Genomic DNA, 23,394 nt, shown 5'->3' with positions numbered 1-23,394 from the left:
CCCCCCCCACGCTACAACTAACTAAATAGAAATTAAAAAAACAAAAAATCAGATGCAGTATTCATGGATGGAAATCAAGACACGTCCAGTGTAAATAAACTAAGTTCACAGAACCATCTTAGCACTTGCAACATTCATGGATAAAACATTGAACATCTCAACTCGAGATCACGAGATCTCATTTAACATTAGATGCAAACAACTAGACCACTTCTCTAGATGTATCTACCAAGGCTCGGAGTTCAAACGTCGGTGGATCCAAACACTCCCTCCCGCCGGACGGTAGCGTCGAGGTCCTCCACCTCGGCGACCTCCAGCGTCGCAATGACCTGGACGATCATTTGTGCGGTGTGATCGCCGGGCTTCATGATGAAGTCCACCTCTGATTGGTTGAAGAGCATGACGCCCACCAGGCCGCAGTAGTCCACGTCAATCACCCCTGCGCCCACATCGGAAAGTGAAAATTTGTTAGTTGGCGTCCACATCCAAATCCAGTAGGGTATTTTCTTTCTTTTTAGCACATGCACATGAATCAATAGTAATGCATAATAACAAGAAAAATAACCATGAATCCTAAAAAAAGATCATTCTTTGGGCCAGGTTGATAGTTTCGAGGCACGGGAAAGGGTAATGCTGGTAAAAGTCTTCATTAACAAGAACAATGGATCGAGATTTCTCAAATGACATTTGTTTCACCAACAATGATTAATGACGAGGCAAGTAAGATTTACCTGAGCAGTATCAGCATACCCTCTGATCCTTGCTAGAACTTAAAGGCCAAGGTTCATAACTTTCTCCCCTCTCACTAGCACAAGTCCAGCAGCACCATCGATGTACATTGAATAATAAGAATGGCACTAGAGTTACACTCAAAGTAAACATTGCTTTGCATAATTTATATTAACCATGGAGAAAGCCTAAAAAATAAGCTACAAAATAATCTAGCTTTAGTACACTATTAAGATGATACATTTACTACTAAAGATATACGACATAGTGTGGTAGCATACTGCATACAGAAGGTAGTTTGATCATGTAAAAATAAAGCTACAATGCTACACTAAGAAGTGTCAGAATTCTGAATGAAGTTGTTCAGTTTAGAAGTATTCGATAGAGACACTTCAATCACAGAGAAAACGGGTAGTATTCCGGAATGGCAAGTGTCAAATTTTCCATGCACTTGCAATAGGCTTTTGTATGAAGTCAGCCCAATGACTCAATAACTAACACATTTGGTTGAGCATGCTGTAGCATTTCTATATGCATGCAGAGTTTACAGTTCTAATTCAGCAAAAATAAATAAAGAGTTATGCTATGGATTCAAAAGTTTGCTTCAACTCTGTCCATTTTTCGCATGACTTCAGAGTATCGACCATAGAAATTCATAGTACTAACAAAAGCAAGAATAGTTGAACCTCCTATCACATGTCTACAATGGCACGTGAATTGACAAGAAAATACGGGTAAATTTACTACCCAACAACATGAAGGAAATATGGCCTAGAGGCAATAATAAAGTTGTTATTTATATTTCCTTATATCATGATAAATGTTTATTATTCATGCTAGAATTGTATTAACCGGAAACTTAGTACATGTGTGAATACATAGACAAACAGAGTGTCCCTAGTATGCCTCTACTAGACTAGCTCATTAATCAAAGATGGTTAAGTTTCCTGACCATAGACATGTGTTGTCATTTGATCAACGGGGTCACATCATTAGAGAATGATGTGATGGACAAGACCCATCTGTTAGCTTAGCACTATGATCGTTTAGTTTATTGCTATTGCTTTCTTCATGACTTATACATGTTCCTATGACTATGAGATTATGCAACTCCCTAATACCGGAGGAACACTTAGTGTGCTATCAAACGTCACAACGTAACTGGGTGATTATAAAGATGCTCTACAGGTGTCTCCGATGGTGTTTTTTGAGTTGGCATAGATTGAGATTAGGATTTGTCACTCCGAGTATCAGAGAGGTATCTCTAGGCCCTCTCGGTAATGCACATCACTATAAGCCTTGCAAGCAATGTGACTATTGAGTTAGTTGCGGGATGATGCATTACGGAACGAGTAAAGAGACTTGCCAGTAATGAGATTGAACTAGGTATGATACCGACGATCGAATCTCGGGCAAGTAACATACTGATGACAAAGGGAACAACGTATGTTGTTATGCGGTTTGATCGATAAAGATCTTCGTAGAATACGTAGGAGCCAATATGAGCATCCAGGTTCCGCTATTGGTTATTGACCGGAGATGTGTCTCGGTCATGTCTACATAGTTCTCGAACCCGTAGGGTCCGCACGCTTAACGTTCAATGACGATTTGTATTATGAGTTATGTGATTTGATGTACCGAAGGTTAGTCGGAGTCCCGGATGAGATCATGGACATGACGAGGAGTCTCGAAATGGTCGATACGTAAAGATCGATATATTGGAAGGCTATATTCGGATATCAGAAAGGTTCTGAGTGGTTCGGGTATTTTTCGAAGTACCGGAGAGTTACGGGAATTCGCCGGGGGAAGTATTGGGCCTTCATGGGCCTTAGTGGAAAGAGGGAAGGACCACAAGGGGAGGCCGCACGTCCCCCCATGGGCTGGTCCGAATTGGACTAGGGAGGGGGCGGCGCCCCCCTCTTTCCTTCTCCCTCTCCTACTCCTTCCCTCTCTCCCCTCTTGGAAAAGGAAGGGGACTCCAACTAGGATTGGGAATCCTAGTTGGACTCCTCCTATAGGCACGCCCCTCCTAGGCCGGCCTCCTCTTCCCCCTCCTTATATACGTGGCCAGGGGGCACCCCATAGACACACAAGTTGATTTCTTAGCCGTGTGCGGTGCCCCCCTCCACAGTTTTCCACCTCGGTCATATTGTCGTAATGCTTAGGCGAAGCCCTGTGTTGATAACTTCATCATCACCGTCGCCACACCGTCATGCCGATGAAACTCTCCCTCGGCCTAAGCTGGATCTAGAGTTCGAAGGACGTCACCGAGCTGAACATGTGCAGATCGCGGAGGTGCCGTGCGTTTGGTACTTGATCGGTTGGATCATGAAGACGTTCGACTACATTAACCGTGTTACATAACGCTTCCGCTTTCGGTCTACGAGGGTACATGGACACACTCTCCCCGCTCGTTTCTATGCTTCTCCTAGATAGATATTGCGTAATCGTAGGAATTTTTTTGAAATACTATGTTCCCCAACAGTGGCATCAAAGCTAGGTTTATGCGTAGATGTTATATGCACGAGTAGAACACAAAGAGTTGTGGGCAAAAATAGTCATACCGCTTACCAGCATGTCATACTTTGATTCGGCGGTATTGTTGGATGAAGCGGCCCAGACCGACATTACATGACCACGTTCATGAGACTGGTTCTACCGCCGTGCTTTGCACACATGTGGCTAGTGGGTGTCTGTTTCTCCAACTTTAGTTGAATCGAGTGTGAGTACGCCCGGTCCTTGTTGAAGGTTAAAACAGCAAACTTGATGAAAAATTGTTGTGGTTTTGATGTGTAGGTAAGAACGGTTCTTGCTAGAAGCCCGTAGCAGCCATGTAAAACTTGCAACAACAAAGTAGAGGGCGTCTAACTTGTTTTTGCAGAGCTTGCTATGATGTGATCTGGTCAAGACGTGATGATATACAAATTGTTGTATGAGATGATCATGTTTTGTAATAGTTATCAGCAACTGGCAGGAGCCATATGGTTGTTGCTTTATTGTATAAAATACAATCGCCATGTAATTGCTTTACTTTATCACTAAGCGGTAGCGATAGTCATATTAGCAATAGTTGGCGAGACGACAACGATGTATCGATGGAGATCAAGGTGTCAAGCCGGTGACGATGGTGATCATGACGGTGCTTTGGAGATGGAGATCAAAGGCACAAGATGATGATGGCCATATCATATCACTTATATTGATTGCATGTGATGTTTATCCTTTATGCATCTTATTTTGCTTAGTACACCGGTAGCATTATAAGATGATCTCTCACTAAATTTCAAGGTACAAGTGTTCTCCTTGAGTATGCACCATTGCTACAGTTCGTCGTGCCGAGACACCACGTGATGATCGGGTGTGATAAGCTCTACGTTCACATACAACGGGTGCAAGCCAATTTTGCACACGCAGAATACCCGGGTTAAACTTGATGAGCCTAGCATATGCAGGTATGGCCTCGGAACACTGAAGACCCAAAGGTCGAACGTGAATCATATAGTAGATATGATCAACATAGAGATGTTCACCATTGAAAACTACTCCATCTCACATGATGATCGGACATGGTTTAGTTTATTTGGATCACGTGATCATTTAGATGACTAGAGGGATGTCTATCTAAGCGGAATTTCTTAAGTAATATGATTAATTGAACTTTAATTTATCATGAACTTAGTCCTGATAGTATTTGCATATCTATGTTATAGATCAATAGCTCGCGATGTAGCTCCCCGTTTATTTTTTGTATGTTCCTAGAGAAAAACTATGTTGAAAGATGATAGTAGCAATGATGCGGACTAGGTCCGTGATATGAGGATTATCCTCATTGCTGCACAGAAGAATTATGTCCTTGATGCACCCCTAGGTGATGGACCTATTGCAGGAGCAGATGTAGACGTTATGAACGTTTTGGCAAAGCTCGGTATGATGACTACTTGATAGTTTAGTGCACCATGCTTTACGACTTAGAACCGGTACTTCAAAAACGTTTTGAACGCCATGGAACATATAAGATGTTCCAAGAGCTGAAATTTGTATTTCAGACTCATGCCCGAGTCGAGAAGTATGAGACCTCTGACAAGTACTTTGCTGTAACATCCCAAATTTTCAATTTGGAATGTTATACATTAGATCATCATGCATATCATATTTTATTTTGCTTTTGGTTTTGATCCTAGAAAATCCTAAGCAACTCAAGGACCCACGGAGAGAGTTGGGGATTTCGTTATTTACATATTTGAGTTTTCTCAAATTATGTAAACAGGATCATTTGATTTTATTTATTTTATCATCAATTATTTCTATTACAAAAATATGAGAGAGGGAATAGAATGACTTTCCCAAAATATAGAAGTATTGAGGATTTAATAAAAAAATCAAATAAGATTTATTTCAGAGTTTTTCGGTATTTTTATTTGAATTTAGGAAAAATGCGTGTTTTTCAAAGTTGTAGTTTGGGCCCAGATAAATGTTCACTTTATCAGACTTGATTTTAGGAACCCGGGAAAATTTATTTCGTGATTTTTGGAGTCCGTTTAGTATTTCTTTTTATTTTTCTTCCGAGCGGAATTATTTAAAAAAAACGCGGAACCGACTTTGGGCCGTACTCGGCTAGGACACCGCCTGGCCGGGGCCTTATAAGGCGCGTCCGAGGCCCGAGCCGAGCCAGCCCACCACCGCCGCCCTAACCCTAGTGAGCCCCAGCCCCAGCCGCCGCCGCCGCCGCCCGCCGCCGCCGCCGCCGGAGTTGCGCGCCGCCCGAGGTTCGCTACCGCCTCGTTTTCCGTGCTGTTTAAAAAAAATTTGTTCGTTGTTTTTCTTTTTCATCGGATTTTTCCGCGGTTATTTTCTGATCGCGATTTCTGATCCGATTATCGTTTTGGTATAACTTTTCGCTCGTTTATCGGAATCAGGCGATTCAAGCGCCTGGAGTTTCGTCCCGAAACCCTCTTTCCGAATAATCAACTTAAACAAGTTTTTGCTACTGTAAAATTTGGCCTAGATCCAGATTACTAGAACGAAGTTGTTTTCTTTCGCCGTTTGACTTCTTTTGCTTCCTTCTATTTGATTCTTTTTGCCAACCAGGGTTCTTAAGTTGAACTTTCTGGTTAGATCTTCTATTTGCATTTTACCTGTGCATTAGATGAGTACTTATTGTATGCTTGTTTGTTTGTTTGTGATAGAATACCCGGAGTGCGCCGCCTGTTACTTCGAATCTCTAGGTTTCGCGGATCATCAGCAAGGCAAGTAACACTTTGATCATACCTTTTTCTACAACCCAGTTTTATTGCATTAGATCAATCCTCACACATTGCATGATTAGGATCTAATTAAATTGTGGGATGGGAAGTAGATGAGGTAGCACCTATTACCTGTTTATTATCAAACCTTTGGGAGTTACTTCTACGTTTGCTTATTATGCCATGCTATGCTAGTAGAAGTGGATTGGGTGAGTGAAATCCATGACAGATGTGAGATTGTTAATTAAAGGTTTATCTAAGGTGGCAACCTAACACACATCTGGGTGGATTGAGGCACCTGGGGTTTCCAGGACTTACCTGTTTTTCTTTTGGACCGCCACCCAGGCTCAAAGGGATCATGAGATTATTCATACTAGAAACTTCCGTGTGCAGCCACAAGCCATTATGGGCTCTGGCATAGTTGACTAAGTTGTGCGAACTCTTACAGTGGTAGACTAGCAGATGTAGGGGATGTAGGTGGTACGGTCTACCCGATTGTAAGGTGCTAGCGCTTCTGAAAGACTATGTCTCGGTCATCCGTTTCTCAAACACACTGTAGTGCGAGAAACCAAACGGAGGCGATCGAGTCTTGTGGGGAAAAGTGCGCAAACCTCTGCAGAGTGTAACAAACTAATCATGGTTAGCCGTGTCCCCGGATATGGACATCTTGAGTATCTAGTACCTGGATTATCATGTGAATCTCAACATGTTACTCTAAATTAATTTTGTTGGGTTTTAATGATGTTACTTAATTGGGATTGAGAATGCTGTCAACCATTCTCAATGTTTAACAACCACCATGATAGTAATTAAATTTATTCCTTTGAAGTAGGGAAAAATTGGCTTTACGCAAAAACTGTAACCATAGAGCTTTCCACCAGCCAAATATGCATATAGTATAGCTGTTGCATTCCATTACTCTCTATGTGTTACCTTGCCAGCATATTCCATGTGCTGACCCGTTTTCGGGCTGCAACGTTAATGTTGCAGACTTTTCAGACGACGACTGAGGAGTTTTAGGTCATGGTTCTATACTCAGTGATCCCGTTGGAGTTGATGGACTCACTTATCTTCCAAGCCTTCCGCTGTTATCGTTATTAGATGGCCTTAAGCCATATTTATTGTAATAAGTTCTCTTTTGAGACACTCGATGTAATAAGTGTGTGATTGCTACTCTGTTATAAATCCTCTGAGTACTGTGTGGTGTCAGCATTACCGATCCAGGGATGACACCGGAGCATAGAGATCAGACTGTTTGAGGTCTGGTCGCTATAGAGATGGTATCAGAGCACACGCTGACTGTAGGACACGACCCCTAAGCTCAAAGACCTAGATCACTACTCACTCTCTTCTCTTCTGACCTCTCATCTTTTCTACTCCTTAGGATGGCGGATGCAAGAAACAAGTTCACCCAACCAGATGAAGATACACCCTTTGGACGCCACTTGAAGGAAGTCACTAGATACCTGAACATAGGAGTACCAAGCTTCACGGGAACCTACAACGCCACTTTACCTGAAGAAGAGCGCTGGATGATACAAGTTCAAGTTCCAGGAAGGACGTTAATGCCAGTCACTGAGCCCATAGAGTTTTCTTTTGATGCACCAACTTGGAGTCTAGGAAAGAGTATGGCAGCTCACATCGCCATGGGACGCATTGGAGAAGTCTACCGCAAGGATCTTAAGGATACTATCTACCAGATTTGTGGGCGCCGAGATGAACACTGGGAGATGATCAGCACCAGGAAAGATAGATCAATTGCAGCTTTTATCCAGGAGTTAAACCAGCACATTCGACGACAGGAGAATCAGATGTGCGCCGACATGATAGATCTGAAGAAGGCTAAGACTAGAATCAAGGAACTAGAGGAAGAACTCAAGGTTACACGTGAAGATTATGAAGAAGAAATTGAAGTATTGGTGGAGAAGAATGACGATCTGATCAAGAAGATTGGAATATTTATGGGAGGCCCGACACCAGTAGATGAAGATGAAGGACCCAAGGAGATTAGCCCGGAAGACTACATCATCATTGACGGCACCGACTCAGAACAAGATAGTAGCGATGATGACTATGTGGATGAAGCAGGAGCAGATATCATGGAGTCTACAACCGTAGAATATTTCTAGTAGACCACCTCATCAGTAGTAGTAGTCCACCATGTAAATATAGTAGTCCGAGCACTTTGCGATAGTTAGATCGATTGTATGCCTTTGTTTGATTGAAGTGAATTGTTTGTTTTTGCCTCATGTGCATATGGGTAGTGTTTTCCCTTTGGACCCCCTCTATTCTTATATCTCATCTTTTCTAAACCCTCAGATGCCTCCGAGACGTGACCCCAAATTTGCCTTTCCGCCGGAGCTCACCCAGTTGATCCAGCAGCAGAACACCTTGATGCAGTTGCTAGTTCAGAATCAGAATCAAGGGAACAACAACAACAACCCACCACCACCACCACCACCTGTTGACCACTTAGCCCGTTTTCTTAGGCTGAATCCGCCGGTGTTTTCCAGTAGCACCGAGCCGATAGTAGCAGATGATTGGCTCCACAAGATAGCTAGGGAGTTGACCACAGCGGGATGCATAGATGCGGAGAAGGTGAAGTTTGCCGCACATCAGTTAGAAGGACCCGCAGCATCTTGGTGGGAGAATTTCACAGCCACCTTCCCAATCGACACTGTCACATGGGACCAGTTTCAGCAGGCTTTTCGTACTGCCCATGTTTCAGCAGGAGCAATGGCCATGAAGAAGCATGAGTTTCGTAACTTGCGCCAAGGAGGACGGACAGTTGGCCAGTATGTGGAGGAGTTTAGTAAGCTAGCACGATATGCCCCAGATGACGTTGCTACAGATGCAGCTAAGCAGGAGAAATTCCTGGAAGGATTGAATGATGAGTTGAGTATGCAGTTGATGGTAGCCACCTTCAACAACTACCAGGAGTTGGTAGATCGTGCTCTTATGATTGAAGGGAAGCAGCAGCAAATTGAGAACCGTAAGAGGAAGTATGGACAAGGAAAGTATAATTTAGGAGCTCAGCAGAAGCCACGTTTTACCCCTAGGCCAGGAGGACATTTTCAGCATACCCATGGAGTAGGTAGCTCGCACAATCACAATGGCACCAAGAATGGTAATGGGAATGGAGGAAGCAACGGACAGAACCGCAGCACCCCATCAACCCCAACCAAGAAGGACTTGAGCCACGTCACTTGCTATAAATGTTCGAAGCCAGGACACTATGCAAATGAATGTCCTGAAGGCCAAAACGACAATGGAAGTTCTGGAAAGAAGCCGAACCCTTTCAACAGGGGACATGTGAACCACGTTAGCGTGGAGGAGGTTGAAGCTCAGCCCGATGCAGTAATAGGTAAGTTTTTGGTTAAGTCATTTACTGCACTCGTTCTTTTTGATACTGGTGCATCGCATTCATACATATCAAGGGGATTTGTGGATAAGTATAACCTACCAACCCAAGCCCTTAGGTCACCCATGTTAGTAACCTCGCCAGGAGCAGAGTATGTGGCAAGTCTATGGTGTGATCGGTTACCATTAAGGATTGGTAACTATGTTTTTCCCTCAGACCTAATAGTATTGGAATCTCAAGGATTGGATGTGATATTAGGCATGGATTGGTTATCAAAGTATGAAGGGAGTATTGAGTGTGCTGGTAAGTAAATTTTGCCTACCACACCAGAAGGGAGAAGGATCAAGTATGTATCCCGGCATGTACCAAAGAGGACACTAGTAAAATCCTTATCAGGAGTTGTGCAGGAGGAAGTACCAGTGGTAAAGGATTTTCCTGATGTATTTCCCGAAGAGTTGCCAGGCATGCCACAGGATAGAGACATTGAGTTTTTGATTGAGCTATTGCCAGGCACTGGGCCAATATCAAAGAGACCATATAGGATGCCAGCAAAAGATTTGGTGGAAATTAAGAAGCAGATTAAGGAGTTACTGGATAAGGGATATATTCGCCCAAGTTCTTCGCCTTGGGGATCACCAGTACTTCTAGTAGAGAAGAAGGATGGATCGTTAAGGATGGTTGTTGACTATCGAGGATTGAATGAAGTAACAATCAAGAACAAGTACCCTCTACCAATGATCAATGATCTGTTTGATCGATTGCAAGGAGCTAAAGTGTTTTCGAAGATCGATTTGCGATCAGGGTACCATCAGTTGAAGATTCGAGAACAGGATATTCCGAAGACAGCTTTTACCACCAGGTATGGGCTGTATGAGTATACCGTTATGTCATTTGGACTGACTAACGCGCCTGCCTATTTTATGAACATGATGAACAAAGTGTTTATGGAGTTTTTGGATAAGTTCGTCGTAGTGTTCATTGATGATATCCTGGTATATTCGAAGAATGAAGAGGAGCATATGGAGCATTTGCGTTTGGTACTTGGAAAGCTCAAAGAACACCAATTATATGCCAAGTTCAGCAAATGTGAGTTTTGGTTGAAGGAAGTAGGATTCCTTGGACATGTTATATCTAGAGAAGGTATAGCAGTAGATCCCGCTAAAGTTGAAACCGTGACCAAGTGGAAAGCACCAACTACCGTTGGAGAGATCCGGAGTTTTCTTGGACTCGCAGGATACTACCGGAGGTTTATTGAGAACTTCTCAAAGATTGCAAAGCCTATGACGGAGTTGCTGAAGAAGGATACTAAGTTCAAATGGACTGAGGAGTGTGAGGCTAGTTTCTAGGAGTTGAAGAAACGTTTGGTGACCTCACCAGTGTTGATTTTGCCAGATCAAACCAAGGATTATGAGGTGTATTGCGATGCTTCACGACGAGGACTTGGAGCAGTGCTTATGCAGGAAGGGAGAGTTGTTTCGTATGCTTCACGACAACTGAAGCCTCACGAATTGAATTATGCTACGCATGATTTGGAGTTAGCAGCCGTAGTGCATGCCTTGAAGACATGGAGACATTTCCTCATTGGAAATCATTGTGAGGTGTACACGGATCATAAGAGTTTGAAGTACATTTTCACGCAGAAGGAGTTGAACCTCAGACAAAGGAGATGGTTGGAGCTCATCAAGGATTATGATATGAGATTGCATTATCATCCCGGAAAAGCTAATGTAGTAGCTGATGCATTAAGCCGCAAGAGCCATGTCAATAGGTTAATGACGGGAGAAATACCCAAGGAGTTAGCAGAAAATCTTCGTGAACTATGTGTGGAAATAGTTCCGAGAGGCTATGTAGCAGCGTTGGAAATTCAGTCAACTTTGATGGATAGAATCAGAGAAGCTCAGAAAACTGACAAAGAGATTGCTGCTATAAAGGAGAAACTGAGCAAGGGAAAAGCTAAAGGATTTCGTGAGGATGAGCACGACACCCTATGGTTTGAAGACCGTGTTTATATACCCAATGACCCGGAGATCAGGAAGTTGATTTTGCAAGAGGCACATGATTCACCGTATTCGATTCACCCAGGAAATACCAAGATGTATTTGGATTTGAAGGATATTTTCTGGTGGACCGGAATGAAGAAGGGTATTGCGGAGTATGTAGCAGTTTGTGACGTATGTCAGAGAGTAAAGGCAGTGCATCAGAAGCCAGCAGGATTGTTGCAACCATTGCTGATACCCGAATGGAAGTGGGATAAGTTAGGCATGGATTTTATCACGGGATTACCAAGGACTTGTTCAGGCTATGACTCGATTTGGGTTGTAGTTGATCGATTGACGAAGGTAGCACATTTCATCCCAGTAAAGACCACTTACACCAGTGCTAAGTTGGCAAAGATATACATGACCAGGATCGTATGTTTGCATGGAGTTCCGAGGAGCATCATATCAGATAGAGGAACCCAGTTTACCTCAAAGTTTTGGAAGCAGTTGCATGAGACTTTGGGTACTAGGCTAGAATTTAGTACAACTTTTCATCTGCAGACAGATGGACAGACCGAGAGAGTCAATCAGATTTTGGAGGATATGCTGAGAGCTTGTGCGCTAGATTATGGATCTAGTTGGGACGATAATTTGCCATATGCAGAGTTCTCTTACAATAATAGCTATCAGACTAGTTTGATGATGGCCCCTTTCGAAGCTTTGTACGGAAGGAGGTGCAGGACACCGTTGTCATGGGACGAAGTTGGAGAACGCCAGTTGTTTGGACCAGATTTGATTAAAGAGTCTGAACAGAAGGTGAAGTTGATTCGCGATAGGCTCAAGGTAGCCCAGTCCAGGCAGAAGAGCTACGCGGATTCTAAATGCAAGGAGACAGTTTACGAAGTCAGAGATAGAGCTTATCTTCGAGTATCCCCACTTCGAGGGATTAAGCGCTTTGGAGTTAAGGGGAAGTTAGCGCCACGATTTGCAGGACCATATCGAGTTTTGGAGCGTATGGGAGAAGTGGCTTACAAGTTGGAACTGCCAGAAGGATTAACAGGAGTTCATGATGTGTTTCACGTTTCTCAGTTGAAGAAGTGTCACACGGAGATGGCTGGCATACCTTTGAGAGACACAGTGCCACTGGAAGCAATTCAGTTGGATAACAATTTGACCTATGAGGAGAAACCAGTCAAGATTCTTGAGTTTGCAGCCGAGTTACTCGTAGCAAGGTTATCAAGTTTTGCAAAGTTCAGTGGAGCCACCACACGGAGGATGAAGCCACCTGGGAGCGAGAGGAAGATTTGCTCAAAGACCACCCTCACCTATTTTATAGCCAACCCGAATCTCGAGGGCGAGATTCATCTTAAGGGGGGTAGGTTTGTAACATCCCAAATTTTCAATTTGGAATGTTATACATTAGATCATCATGCATATCATATTTTATTTTGCTTTTGGTTTTGATCCTAGAAAATCCTAAGCAACTCAAGGACCCACGGAGAGAGTTGGGGATTTCGTTATTTACATATTTGAGTTTTCTCAAATTATGTAAACACGATCATTTGATTTTATTTATTTTATCATCAATTATTTCTATTACAAAAATATGAGAGAGGGAATAAAATGACTTTCCCAAAATATAGAAGTATTGAGGATTTAATAAAAAAAATCAAATAAGATTTATTTCGGAGTTTTTGGTATTTTTATTTGAATTTAGGAAAAATGCGTGTTTTTCAAAGTTGTAGTTTGGGCCCAGATAAATGTTCACTTTATCGGGCTTGATTTTAGGAACCAGGGAAAATTTATTTAGTGATTTTTGGAGTCCGTTTATTATTTCTTTTTATTTTTCTTTCGAGCGGAATTATTTAAAAAAAACGCGGAACTGACTTTGGGCCGTACTCGGCCAGGACACCGCCTGGCCGGGGCCTTTATAAGGCACGCCCGAGGCCCGAGCCGAGCCAGCCCACCACCGCCGCCCTAACCCTAGCGAGCCCCAGCCCCAGCCGCCGCCGCCGCCCGCCGCAGCCGCCGCCGGAGTTGCGCGCCGCCGCCTCGTTTTCCGTGCTATTTAAAAAAAATTGTTCGTCATTTTTCTTTTTCATCGGATTTTTCCGCGGTTATTTTCTGATCGCGATTTCTGATCCGATTTTCCTTTTGGTATAACTTTTCGCTCGTTTATCGGAATGAGGCGATTCAAGCGCCTGGAGTTTCGTCTCGAAACCCTCTTTTCGAATAATCAACTTAAACAAGTTTTTGCTACTGTAAAATTTGGCCTAGATCCAGATTACTAGAACGAAGTTGTTTTCTTTTGCCGTTTGACTTCTTTTGCTTCGTTCGATTTGATTCTTTTTGCCAACCAGGGTTCTTAAGTTGAACTTTCTGGTTAGATCTTCTATTTGCGTTTTACCTGTGCATTAGATGAGTACTTATTGTTTGCTTGTTTGTTTGTCTGCGATAGAATACCCGGAGTGCGCCGCCTGTTACTTCGAATCTCTAGCTTTCGCGGATCATCAGCAAGGCAAGTAATACTTTGATCATACCTTTTTCTACAACCCAGTTTTATTGCATTAGATGAATCCTCACACATTGCATGATTAGGATCTAATTAAATTGTGGGATGGGAAGTAGATGAGGTAGTACCTATTACCTGTTTATTATCAAACCTTTGGGAGTTACTTCTACGTTTGCTTATTATGCCATGCTATGCTAGTAGACGTGGATTGGGTGAGTGAAATCCATGACAGATGTGAGATTGTTAATTAAAGGTTTATCTAAGGTGGCAACCTAACACACATCTGGGTGGATTGAGGCACCTGGGGTTTCCAGGACTTGCCTGTTTTTCTTTTGGACCGCTACCCAGGCTCAAAGGGATCATGAGATTATTCATACTAGAAACTTCCGTGTGCAGCCACAAGCCATTATGGGCTCTGGCATAGTTGACTAAGTTGTGCAAACTCTTACAGTGGTAGACTAGCAGATGTAGGGGATGTAGGTGGTACGGTCTACCCGATCGTAAGGTGTTAGCACTTCTGAAAGACTATGTCTCGGTCATCCGTTTCTCAAACACCCTGTAGTGTGAGAAACCAAACGGAGGCGATCGAGTCTTGTGGGGAAAAGTGCGCACACCTCTGCAGAGTGTAACAAACTAATCATGGTTAGCCGTGTCCCCGGATATGGACATCTTGAGTATCTAGTACCTGGATTATCATGTGAATCTCAACATGTTACTCTAAATTAATTTTGTTGGGTTTTAATGATGTTACTTAATTGGGATTGAGAATGATGTCAACCATTCTCAATGTTTAACAACCACCATGATAGTAATTAAATTTATTCCTTTGAAGTAGGGAAAAATTGGCTTTACGCAAAAACTGTAACCATAGAGCTTTCCACCAGCCAAATATGCATATAGTATAGCTGTTGCATTCCATTACTCTCTATGTGTTACCTTGCCAGCATATTCCATGTGCTGACCCATTTTCGGGCTGCAACGTTAATGTTGCAGACTTTTCAGACGATGATTGAGGAGTTTTAGGTCGTGGTTCTATACTCAGTGATGCCGTTGGAGTTGATGGACTCACTTATCTTCCAAGCCTTCCGCTGTTATCGTTATTAGATGGCCTTAAGCCATATTTATTGTAATAAGTTCTCTTTTGAGACACTCGATGTAATAAGTGTGTGATTGCTACTCTGTTATAAATCCTCCGAGTACTGTGTGGTGTCAGAATTACTGATCCAGGGATGACACCGGAGCACAGAGATTAGACTGTTTGAGGTCTGGTCGCTACATTTGCCTACAAGATGGAGGAGAATAGCTCAACCAGTGAGCATGTGCTTAGATTGTCTGAGTACTACAATCGCTTGAATCAAGTGGGAGTTAATCTTCCAGATAAAATAGTGATCGACAGAGTTCTCTAGTCACTATCACCAAGTTACTGGAACTTCGTGTTGAACTATAATATGCAAGGGATGATGAAAATGATTCCCGAGCTCTTCGTGATGCTGAAATCGACAAAGGTAGAAATCAAGAAAAGCATCAAATGTTGATGGTTGACAAGACCACTAGTTTCAAGTAAAAGGGCATGGGAAAGAAAGGGAACTTCAAGAAGAATAGCAAGCAAGTTGCCACTCCCATGAAGAAGTCAAAGCTAGACCCAAGCCTGAAACTGAGTGCTTCTACTGCAAAGGAAATGGTCACTGGAAGCGGAACTACCCCAAATACTTGGCGGATAAGAAGGATGGCAAAGTGAACAAAGGTATATTTGATATACATGTTATTGATGTGTACTTTACTAGTGTTTATAGCAACCCCTCGGCATTTGATACTGGTTCAGTTGCTAAGAGTAGTAACTCGAAATAGGAGTTGCAAAATAAACAGAAACTAGTTAAGGGCGAGGAGACGATGTGTGTTGGAAGTGATTCCAAGGTTGATAATATCACCATTGCACACTCCCTTTACTTTCGGGAGTAGTGTTGAACCAAAAATAAATGTTATTTGGTGTTTGCATTGAGCATGAATATGATTGGATCATGTTTATTGCAAAGCGGTTATTCATTTAAGTCAAAGAATAATTATTGTTCTATTTACATGAATAAAACCTTCTATGGTCATACACTCAGTATAAATGGTTTATTGAATCTCAATTGTAGTGATACACATATTCATAATATTGAAGCCAAAAGATTCAAAGTTAATAATGATAGTGCAACTTATTTGTGGCACTGCCGTTTAGGTCATATTGGTGTAAAGCGCATGAAGAAACTCCATGCTGATGGGCTTTTGGAATCATTTGATTATGAATAATTTGATGCTTGCGAACCATGCCTCACGGGCAAGATGACTAAGACTCCATTCTCCGGAACAATGGAGCGAGCAACTAATTTATTGGAAATAATACATACTGATGTATGCGATCCGATGAGTGTTGAGGCTCGCGGCGGGCATCGTTATTTTCTAACCTTCACAGATGATTTGATCAGATATGGGTATATCTACTTGATGAAACATAAGTCTGAAACATTTGAAAAATTCAAAGAATTTCAGAGTGAAGTGGAAAATCATCGTAACAAGAAAATAAAGTTTCTATGATCTGATCACGGAGACGAATATTTGAGTTACGAGTTTGGTCTTCATTTGAAATGATGTGGAATAGTTTCGCAACTCACGCCACCTGGAACACCACATCGTATTGGTGTGTCCGAACGTCGTAACCATACTTTATTAGATATGGTGCGATCTATGATGTCTTTTACCGATTTACCACTATCGTTTTGGGGTTATGCATTAGAGACAGCTGCATTCATGTTAAATAGGGCACCATCTAAATCTGTTGAGACGACACCGTATGAACTGTGGTTTGGCGAGAAACCTAAGCTGTCGTTTCTTAAAGTTTGAGGCTGCGATGCTTATGTGAAAAAGTTTCAAACCTGATAAGATCGAACCCAAATCGGAGAAATGTGTCTTCATAGGATACCCAAAGGAGACTGTTGGGTACACCTTCTATCATAGATCCGAAGGCAAGATATTCGTTGCTAAGAATGGATCCTTTCTAGAGAAGGAGTTTCTCTCGAAAGAAGTGAGTGGGAGGAAAGTAGAACTTGATGAGGTAATTGTACCTTCTCCCGAATTGGAAAGTAGTTCATCACAAAAATTAGTTCCAGTGATTCCTACACCAATTAGTGAGGAAGCTAATGATGATGATCATGAAACTTCAGATCAAGTTACTACTGAACCTCGTAGGTCAACCAGAGTAAGATCCACACCAAAGTGGTACGATAATCTGTTCTAGAAGTCATGTTACTTGACCATGACGAACCTATGAACTATGAGGAAGCGATGATGAGCCTAGATTCCGTGAAGTGGCTTGAGGCCATGAAATCTGAGATGGGATCCATATATGAGAACAAAGTATGGACTTTGGTGGACTTGCCCAATGATCGGCAAGCCATTGAGAATAAATGGATCTTCAAGAGGAAGATGGACGCTGATAGTAGTGTTACTATCTACAAAGCTTGAATTCTCACAAAAGGTTTTCGACAAGTTCAAGGTGTTGACTATGATGAGATTTTCTCACTCGTAGCGATGCTTAAGTCTGTCCGAATCATGTTAGCAATTGCCATATTTTATGAAATCTGGCAAATGGGTGTCAAAACTACATTCCTTAATGGATTTCTTAAAGAAGAGTTGTATATGATACAACAAGAAGGTTTTGTCAATCCTAAAGGTGCTAACAAAGTGTGCAAGCTCCAACGATCCATCTATGGACTGATGCAAGCATCTCGATGTTGGAATATACGCTTTGATGAGTTGATCGAAGCATATGGTTTTATACAGACTTGCGGTGAAGCCTGTATTTACAGGAAAGTGAGTGGGAGCACTATAACATTTCTGATAAGTATATGTGAATGACATATTGTTGATCAGAAATAATGTAGAATTTTCCGAAAAGCATAAAGAGTGTTTGAAAGGAATTTTTCAAAGAAATACCTCGGTGAAGTTGCTTACATATTGAGCATCAAGATCTATAGAGATAGATCAAGACGCTTGATAAATTGTTTTAATGAGTACATACCTTGACAAGTTTTTGAAGTAGTTCAAAATAGAATAGTCAAAGAAGGAGTTCTTGTCTGTATTGCAAGGTGTAAAGTTGAGTAAGACTAAAAACACGACCACGGTAGAAAATAGAAAGAGAATGAAAGTCATTCCCTATGCCTCAGCCATAGGTTCTATAAAGTATGCTATGCTATGTACCAAACCTATTGTGTACCTTGCCATGAGTTTGGCAAGGGGGTACGATATTGATCCATGAGTGGATCACTTGACAACGGTCAAAATTATCCTTAGAAGACTAATGAGATATTTCTCGGTCATGGAGGTGATAAAAAGTTTGTCGAAAGAGTTACGCCGATGCAAGCTTTTACACTGATCCGGATGACTCTGAGTATCAATATGGATACATATTGAAAGTGGGAGCAATTAGTTAGAGTAGCTCCATGCAGAGCATGTTGGAAATATGCCCTAGAGGCAATAATAAAATGGTTATTGTTATATTTCCTTGTTCATGATAATTGTCTATTGTTCATGCTATAGATGTATTAATCGGAAACCGTAATAAATGTGTGAATACATAGACAATAATATGTCCCTAGTAAGCCTCTAGTTGACTAGCTCGTTGATCAATAGATGATTGTGGTTTCCTGACCATGGACATTGGATGTCGTTGATAACGGGATCACATCATTAGGAGAATGATGTGATGGACAAGACCCAATCCTAAGCATAGCACAGGATCGCATAGTTTGTTTGCTAGAGCTTTTCTAATGTCAAGTATCGTTTCCTTAGACCATGAGATTGTGCAACTCCCGGATACCGTAGGAATGCTTTGGATGTATCAAATGTCACAAGTAACTGGGTGACTATAAAGGTGCACTACAGGTATCTTCGAAAGTGTCTGTTGGGTTGGCATGAATCGAGACTGGGATTTGTCAATCCGTGTGACGGCGAGGTATCTCTGGGCCCACTCGGTAATGCATCATCATAATGAGCTCAGTGTGACTAATGAGTTAGCATGGGATCATGCATTACGGAACGAGTAAAGAGACTTGCTGGTAACGGGATTGAACAAGGTATAGGGATACCGACGATCGAATCTCGGGCAAGTAACATACCGATGGACAAAGGGAATTGTATACGGGATTGATTGAATCCCTGACATCGTGGTTCATCCGATGAGATCATCATGGAACATGTGGGAGCCAACATGGGTATCCAGATCCCGCTGTTGGTTATTGGCCAGAGAGAGGTCTCGGTCATGTCTGCATGGTTCCCGAACCCGTAGGGTCTACACACTTAAGGTTTGGTGACGCTAGAGTTGTTATGGGAAATACTATGTGGTTACCGAAGGTAGTTTGGGGTCGCGGATGAGATCCCGGACGTCACGAGGAGTTCCGGAATGGTCCGGAGGTGAATATCGTTATATTGGACGAAGGGTATTGGAGTTCGGAAGTGTCCCGGGGGTACCAGGCTATGGCCAGCATGACCGAAAGGTGTTTCGGGAGCCCCGGCAAGTGTTGCAGGGCCTCATGGGCCAAGGGAAGGGGCAAACCAGCCCACTAAGGGGCTGTGCGCCCCCACACCCTTTCCCACGTTACTTAGGGAGGTGGGGCGCCTCCACCTGGCTTGGGAGGCAAGCCTCCACCTGCTTGGCTTGGGGGGCAAGTCTCCCTAGGGTTTCCCTAGGGAGATCCAATCTGCCCTAGCCGCCACCCCCTAGGGGAAACCCTAGGGCGCCTCCCCCCTCTCCCCTTCCCCCCTATATATAGTGAAGGGGTGGGAGGGCAGCCGTGACCCTTCCCCTGGCACAGCCCTCCCCCTCTCCAACTCCTCCTCCTCTTCTGTAGTGCTTGGTGAAGCCCTGTCGGAGAACCACGAGCTCCATCGCCACCACGCCGTCGTGCTGCTGGAGTTCTCCATCAACTTCTCCTCTCCCCTTGCTGGATCAAGAAGGAGGAGACGTCCCCGAGCTGTACGTGTGTTGAACGCGGAGGCGCCGTTCGTTCAGCGCTAGATCGGATCTTCCGCGATTTGAATCACCGCGAGTATGACTCCATCAACCACGTTCTTTTAACACTTCCGCTTAGCGATCTTCAAGCGTATGAAGATGCACTCGCTCTCTCTCTCTCGTTGCTAGTATCTCCTAGATTGATCTTGGTGACACATAGGAAAATTTTGAATTATTACTACCTTCCCCAACAGTGGCATCAGAGCTAGGTCTATGCGTAGATTCTATGCACGAGTAGAACACAAGTAGTTGTGGGCGTTGATTTGTTCAATTTGCTGACGGTACTAGTCTTATCTTGATTCGGCCGCATTGTGGGATGAAGCGGCCCAATTTGACCTTACACGTACACTTACGTGAGACAGGTTCCACCGACTGACATGCACTTATGCATAAGGTGGCTAGCGGGTGTCTGTCTCTCCCACTTTAGTCGGATCGGATTTGATGAAGAGGGTCCTTATGAAGGGTAAATAGCAAATTGGCATATCACCGTTGTGGCTTTTGCGTAGGTAAGAAACGTTCTTGCTAGAAACCCATAGCAGCCACGTAAAACATGGAACAACAATTAGAGGACATCTAACTTGTTTTTGCAGGGTATGCCATGTGATGTGATATGGCCAAAAGGATGTGATAAATTAGATATGTGATGTACGAGATTGATCATGTTCTTGTAATAGGAATCACGACTTGCATGTCGATGAGTATGACAATCGGCAGGAGCCATATGAGTTGTCTTAATTTATTTTATGACCTGCGAGTCAATGTAAACGCCATGTAATTACTTTACTTTATTGCTAACCATTAGCCATAGTAGTAGAAGTAATAGTTGGCGCGACAACTTCATGAAGACACGATGATGGAGATCATGGTGTCATGCCGGTGACGATGGTGATCATGCCGCGCCTCGAAGATGGAGATCAAAGGCGCAAGATGATATTGGCAATATCATGTCACTTTATGAATTGCATGTGATGTTTATCATGTTTGCATCTTATTTGCTTAGAATGACGGTAGCATTAATAAGATGATCCCTCACAAAATTTCAAGGAAGTGTTCCCCCTAACTGTGCACCGTTGCGAAGGATCATTGTTTCGAAGCACCACGTGATGATCGGGTGTGATAGATTCTAACGTTCGCATACAACGGGTGTAAGCCAGATTTACACATGAAAAACACTTAGGTTGACTTGACGAGCCTAGCATGTACAGACATGGCCTCGAAACACGAGAGACCGAAAGGTCGAACATGAGTCGTATGGTAGATGCAATCAACATGGAGATGTTCACCGTTGATGACTAGTCCGTCTCATGATGATCGGACACGGCCTAGTCGATTCGGATCATGTATCACTTAGATGACTAGAGGGATGTCTATTTGAGTGGGAGTTCATTAAATAATTTGATTAGATGAACTTAATTATCATGAACATAGCCTAATTGTCTTTTCAAATATGTTGTAGATTAATAGCTCACGCTTTAGCTCCCTGTTTTAATACGTTCCTAGAGAAAGACTAAATTGAAAGATATTGTAAGCAATTGTGCGGACTAGGGCCGTAGTCCGAGGATTGTCCTCACTGCTACACAAAGGCTACTGTCCTTGATGCACCGCTCGGTGTGCCAACCCCTCTAGCGTCATCTGTGGATGTTGTGAACATCTAGCAGACACATTCTGATGACTACTTGATAGTTTAGTGCGCCATGCTTTATGACTTAGAACTGGGGCTCCAAAGGCGTTTTGAACGCCATGGAACATATGAGATGTTCCAAGAGCTGAAATTGGTATTTCAGGCTCATGCCCGTGTTGAGAGGTTTGAGACCTCTGACAAGATCTTTGCCTACAAGATGGAGGAGAATATCTCAACCAGTGAGCATGTGCTTAGAATGTCTGGGTACTTCAATCACTTGAATCAAGTGGGAGTTAATCTTCTAGATAAGAGAGTGATTGACAGAGTTCTCCAGTCACTATCACCAAGAAGCTAGAGCTTCGTGATGAACTATAACATGCAAGGTAAGATGATCCCGGAGCTGTTCGTCGTGCTTAAGGCCGTGAAGGTAGAAATCAAGAAGGAGCATCAAGTGTTGATGGTTGACAAGACCACTAGTTTCGAGAAGGGCAAGGGAAAGAAGGGAAACTTCATGAATGGCAAGCCAGTTGCCGCTCTAGTGAAGAAACCCAAGAACCCAAACCCGAGACGAAGTGCTTCTATTAGGGGAACGGTCACTGGTAGTGGAACTGCCTCAAATACTTGGTAGATAAGAAGGCTGGCAACTTCAACAAAAGTATATTTGATATATGTGTTATTGATGTGTACCTTACTAGTACTCCTAGTAGCACCTGGGTAGTAGATACCGGTTCAGTTGCTAAGATTGGTAACTCGAAACAAAAGCTACGGAAGAAACGGAGACTAGCTAAGGGCGAGGTGACGATGTGTGTTGGAAGTGTTTCCAAGGTTGATGTGATCACCATACACGCTCCCTCTATCTTCGGGATTAGTGTTGAAGCCAGAGTTGCATTGGTGTCTGCGTTGAGCATGAACATGATTAGATCATGTTTATTGCAATACGGTTATTCATTTAAGTCAGAAAATAATGGTTATTCTGTTTACAGGAATAATACCTTCTATGGTCATGCACCCAATGTGAATGGTTTATTGAATCTCGGTCGTAGTGATACACATGTTCATAACATTGATGCCAAAAGATGTAGAGTTGATAATGATAGTACCACTTTCTTGTGGCACTGCCGCTTAGGTCATATTGGTGTAAAGTGCATGAAGAACCTCATGCTAATGGACTTTTGGGGTCACTTGATTTTGAATCACTTGACACATGCGAACCATGCCTAATTGGCAAGATGACTAAAAACCCGTTTTCTGGAACAATGGAACGGGCAAGTGACTTGTTGGAAATCACACATGCTGAGGTGTGCGGTCCGATGAGTGTTGACGCACGTAGTGGATATCATTATTTTCTCACCTTCACCGATGAATTGAGTAGATATTGGTATATTTACTTAATGGAGCATAAGTCTGAAATGTTTGAAAAGTTCAAACAATTTCAGAGTGAAGTTGAGAATCATCGTAACAAGAAGATCAAGTTCCTACGATATGATCGAGGGGAGAGTATCTGAGTAATGAGTTTGGCAATCACTTAAGATAAGGTGGAATAGTTTCACAGTTGACGCCACCTGGAACACCATAGCGTAATGGTGTGTCCGAACGTCTTAATCGAACCTTATTGGATATGGTGCGTTCTATAACGACTCTTGCCGATCTACCACTATCGTTTGGGGTTATGCATTAGAGACAACTACATTCACTTTAGATAGGGCACCATCTAAGTCTGTGGAAACGACACCGTATGAACTGTGGTTTGGCAAGAAACCTAAGTTGTCGTTTCTTAAGGTTTGGAGCTGCAATGCTTATGTCGAAAGGCTTCAGCCAGAAAAGCTCGAACCCAAAGTGGAAAATTGTGTCTTCATAGAATACCCAAACAAGATGATTGGGTATTGTAGGATCGGAAGTA

At 42.8% G+C, this 23,394-nt stretch overlaps 1 protein-coding gene across 1 annotated transcript in view; it reads right to left on the bottom strand.

The window, feature by feature from the left end:
* Positions 1-242: 242 nt before the first annotated feature.
* The window catches only part of LOC123059638 (deoxyuridine 5'-triphosphate nucleotidohydrolase-like), a 65,279-nt gene continuing 42,127 nt past the window's right edge, over positions 243-23,394 (bottom strand). The window contains exon 2 of the mRNA XM_044482153.1: positions 243-439. Within this exon, the coding sequence (XP_044338088.1) occupies positions 243-439 (197 nt within the window). The remainder of the gene's footprint in view (positions 440-23,394) is intronic.

This window comes from Triticum aestivum, chromosome 3A (assembly GCF_018294505.1).
Source record: "Triticum aestivum cultivar Chinese Spring chromosome 3A, IWGSC CS RefSeq v2.1, whole genome shotgun sequence".
Taxonomy (NCBI): Eukaryota; Viridiplantae; Streptophyta; class Magnoliopsida; order Poales; family Poaceae; genus Triticum; species Triticum aestivum.
This window is presented reverse-complemented; position numbering and strand designations above follow the sequence as displayed.